At 48.9% G+C, this 4,601-nt stretch overlaps 1 protein-coding gene across 1 annotated transcript; it reads left to right on the forward strand.

Annotated features, from left to right (window-relative positions):
• The first annotated feature begins 250 nt into the window (after window positions 1-250).
• Window positions 251-3,379, forward strand: mafaa (v-maf avian musculoaponeurotic fibrosarcoma oncogene homolog Aa). The gene has a single exon (XM_024278138.2). It carries the CDS (start codon window positions 1,019-1,021, stop codon window positions 1,952-1,954), a length of 936 nt encoding a protein of 311 aa, XP_024133906.1. The 5' UTR covers window positions 251-1,018; the 3' UTR covers window positions 1,955-3,379.
• Window positions 3,380-4,601: the final 1,222 nt, after the last annotated feature.

A 4,601-nucleotide genomic window follows, 5' to 3' on the forward strand; every position in this document is an offset into this window, starting at 1 on the left:
CAGTTGCGCTCCCGCGGTCACTAGAGGGGGAGATCTGCCGCACCTGTTCTTCCGTGCGCGCCCCCCTCCATTCGGCTCCGTTCGGCTGTTTTCGGAGCGGAGGCTGCCCTGCGGAAGGATGCAAATTCCGAGCAGGGATCTCCTCTCATTGGGCTGATGCACCTCAGCGTGGGAGGGTCCGGACAAGGAGGAGGGGTCTCTGCTTTGAGGGCTGGGCGATGATGGGGATGGAGGGGGTGGGGGGCACGCTGTGTTTATAAATGCCCGCCTCCGGGAGGCTCATTGACACTGTGTGGTTTTTACTGTGAAGCTCAGAGGAATCAGGAACAAAGACACAAAACACAAGTGGAGTTTTGCATCTTTGAGCCACATTTTCTCCAAACCCTCCAGTCAGTGAGGTGAGCGGCGCGCGGACAGAAGCACGAGGAGCCACGTGCGGAATCGAACTCCTGCAAAAATAAGAGGACAAACTCTGCAGAACCCCAGCGCGCCTTTTGGATTTGTTACTCTTTTGGCACGCTTTTACGCACGCGTGCGCGGCGCACGTGAAACTTCTTTGCTCGTGCAGAGACCTCACCATGCTTCTGTAAAGTGTTGGATGCTTGGAGAAAAAACACACATACTCGAACCGAGGACTGTAAATCAGAAGGAGGCGAGCGCGCTGCAGAGGTGAAGCGAGGACAGGACAGGCTGCTGTCTCGCGTTTCAGCCGCTCCGGGGGCGTCCATCTGACCCGGGATAAGTTGTCAACAAGAGCAGCGAGCGGAGGCGCGCTGGCAGGTGTACAAGTTCATTTACATGCATACGTCCCCTCACGCCACTATATATAGAAGTTGTCCGAGCAGCCTTAATAACTTTCTCCTCCCACCCGCGGGCCTGCAGCAGCTCCACGCACCGGGCGTGTGCGTGAGCCTATATATACACCATCCAGGCTGGTTTTCATTTTCGCAATCTGTATCCGAGATCTGTGCCCGCGGTCGGTTTGGCTGTGAGGGCGGGAGTCGTCGCATGGACTGACATGGCCACCGACCTCGCCATGAGCGCAGAGCTGCCCAACAGCCCGCTGGCCATCGAGTACGTCAACGACTTCGACTTGATGAAGTTCGAGGTGAAGAAGGAGCCGCCGGAGGCCGACCGCTACTGCCACCGCCTCCCGTCGGGCTCCCTGTCCTCCACGCCGATCAGCACCCCCTGCTCGTCCGTGCCTTCCTCGCCCAGCTTCTGCGCCCCGAGCCCCGGCACGCAGCCCGGCCCGGGCCTGGGCGCGGGCGGGAGCGTGAACAGCAGCGGCAACAGCAACAACAGCAGCGGCACCAACAATCACAGCGGTGCGGCCAAGCCGCAGCTGGAGGACCTGTACTGGATCCCGAGCTACCAGCACCATATCAACCCGGAGGCGCTCAACCTGACGCCCGAGGACGCGGTGGAAGCCCTGATCGGCAACGCGCACCACCACCACCATCACCACCAGGCCTACGAGGGCTTCCGCGGGCAGCAGTACATGGGGGAGGACCTGTCCGCGGCCTCCGCGGCGCACCACCACCAGCCTCACCACCACCATCACCACCACCACCACGGCCACCACGTCCGCCTGGAGGACCGCTTCTCGGACGAGCAGCTGGTCAGTATGACAGTGCGCGAGCTCAACCGGCAGCTGCGCGGCTTCAGCAAGGAGGAGGTGATCCGCCTCAAGCAGAAGCGGCGCACCCTCAAGAACCGGGGCTACGCGCAGTCGTGCCGCTTCAAGCGCGTGCAGCAGCGGCACATGCTGGAGACGGAGAAGTGCACGCTGCAGAACCAGGTGGAGCAGCTGAAGCAGGACGTGGCGCGCCTCGCCAAGGAGCGGGATCTATACAAGGAGAAGTACGAGAAGCTGGCCAGCCGGACCTTCAGCGCCGGCGGAGCTGCCGGCACGAGAGATCCCTCCGCGAAACAGGCCGACTTCTTCATGTGAGCCGGACTCTGACCTGCGCCGCCCCTCTTCCCATCACCTCCCATCCTCTGCGTTTGTTTACAGCCCCCCTCCCTCAACGACAGAAAACTTTAAAACTCAAACAGGCCTCGGAGTCTTAAAGCGGACTTTCCTCAAGTCTTAAAGAAAGTTTTCACTCAAGAGATCCGCGAGGAAGGACTCAAAAAGCTCTTCTTTTTCTTATCTTAGAGCTTCAGGACTGCAGCTGCGCGCGCAGCTTCCACTTAAACTCTTCTGCAACCCTGCATGCAGGACATGTACGGTAACCCCCCCACCTCCCCAATTTTTCCACAACCAGTCATCTTTCGTCCACATGTATGAAAACAGCATGACCCACCCCCCCCCAACCCCCGTTCAGGAGAGGCGCAAAGACTCCAAACAATCCGCTCCTTAATTGCTATTTTCAATCAACTTTTTCTATTGTTTTAAAAAAAGAGATTCATCCGAGCCAGACTGTATTTATGTCCACCTGTATGTACATAAGGAGATAGAGAAAAGAAAGGCCTCACTTTATTTTCTCTTTTTAAAGCTTTTTGTTGCTTGGATTATCGTCTTAAAACAAATGTTTGTATGTTACAGCATGCAAATTGTCTATGATATCCTCCTTTGATCCTCTGTGATGAACTGCACTAAAAAAAGGTGATCAAACTGGTCAGGAGATTTTTTTTTCTTTCATTTAAAAACCTGGATGTAAATTTGATCATTTATTGGAAGGACTGCTGCTAAAACTCTATGCACCAATCTGATTATGAAAATGTTTCTCTTTTTTTGTATTTGTAGAGGAGAATGTGTCGGGCCTGCGGGTTTGTCTGATTGTAAGAAAATTAGATTTTCTTTATTTTCTTTTAAAATTTTTCTTTTGCCTGATGGTAGTTGATTGTTCTTGGGGAAAAAAATCTTGCATTATTCTGTCTACAACAGATCTCTGGTACGCGTGCGCGTGTTTCTCTGCTGCGTAGATATATGTGCAATATTGTGCAGAAGCCTACCTGTTGCATGGACTGCAAATAATGGCGTTTAGGTCACATATTCGTTCGTTACAATTTTGTGCATCAACTAAATCAAACAACTTTTTATCTAAATTATTTTCCTTTTATTTAAAATATATATTTTTTGTCTTCTTCCCTGTTTTAAGGAAGTTTCTATTTTACCAGCCATCCCTGAACGCATCACAACTTCTGCACAGTGCTGTCAATGTATATCTGTACATATGATTTCTATATTTATTCAATGTCCTGATGTGTCAACGAGTAAGAAAAAGTCCTGCAAAAACAGTGGAACATTGTTGGAAAAATTCTTGTTTTCATAATGTTTAATAAAAAGTTCTGTCCCCCCCAAAAAAGCAACGGAAATGTGCTCGCGTTTTTATTTTGAAAACCCAAATAAAAGCCTCTGGTGAAAATGTTATGATTTCACGAGTGGAGCTGGATTTTATTTCAGGTTTTTGAAAGTCTGCTAAAATAAACAAAATATTTATAGAAATTGATTATTTTTTTCATACAAAAGGGGTAACGCTCGTAATATATAAAAAAGAAATGAAAGTATTTTAAAATACTATATATATTTTTATGTTCGGGGTGAATTTTTAAAACGAAAAAATACTTAAATAATATAAAAAACATATATAGTCATATTTTGTACATTTTTATCTAAATTATTGTGTTATTTCCAGCGTACTTCCGGCTTCCGCTTCCTCCCTGGTGTTAGCGGCACGCGCCCTCCCGCAGATAGAGCCCCGCGCGGCGGGCGCGCTGCCTGTGTGGATCCGGGGATGAGCAGGCCTTCGCGCGCCTCCTCAGCCGCTAATGGACGGATGGAAGGACGGATGCTAACCCCTCTCTTCCTTCATCCTGGTGAGCATCCTCTACGTTTTTTTTCTTTCTTTTTTTAATTTCCACGTTTTAAATCCTGCTCCTGACTCTAATTAATGTCTTGAAATAAAATAGTATTCTACTCTTGATTTATTTGCAGGCCCAATGATTAGCTCTTGTAATGTAATTTTTATTATTTTTTAAACAAAAAAATGTTTATTTACCTCTTTTAAGAAAGAATCTTCTCTAAAAAATACTTGAATAATTTTGTGCTAAAATTAAATTGATCAGCTTTTCTAAAGGTTATTATCAATAATAATTTGCTGAATCTTGACTTTTTAATTTTCTCCTAATATCTCCATCTTTCTCTCCCTTCATCAGCCTCTCCATCACTCTCCTACTTCTGCTTTTGCTGACTCAGAGGAAACGTTGAGCCGTGTGACAGCCATCACCTCACCGGCTCTCAGGATGTATGTGTGTGTGGGAGATGTTGGAGGGACAGACTGGTGCTCTGGATGTGTGGCAGAGAGAAAGATATCACCGTGACAACGCTGAGGGCTTTTTTTTTCTTTCTATAAATCAGGGCAGAGTCCATCTGAGCTGAAACAAAGCGGAGGTGGAGGGGTGGTGCGGCGTGTCTCTGGCGTCTGGAGCTGCTGAGATTCAACACAGTCAGCGTCTCTTCGGCTCAGCTTACCTACAGTACACACACACACACACACACACGGACGCAGTGACACACACTTCATAAACAGAGTGCAGACAAACACAGAAGCTTGTGGCTTCTCATCCTTTTCATCAAACCCATAATGACCTCA

Source organism: Oryzias melastigma, linkage group LG4 (genome assembly GCF_002922805.2).
Source record: "Oryzias melastigma strain HK-1 linkage group LG4, ASM292280v2, whole genome shotgun sequence".
Classification (NCBI taxonomy): domain Eukaryota; kingdom Metazoa; phylum Chordata; class Actinopteri; order Beloniformes; family Adrianichthyidae; genus Oryzias; species Oryzias melastigma.

Bases quoted from the DNA above. Each gene is read 5' to 3' on its own strand.
- mafaa (XM_024278138.2), top strand. From the start codon at position 1,019: ATGGCCACCGACCTCGCCATGAGCGCAGAGCTGCCCAACAGCCCGCTG.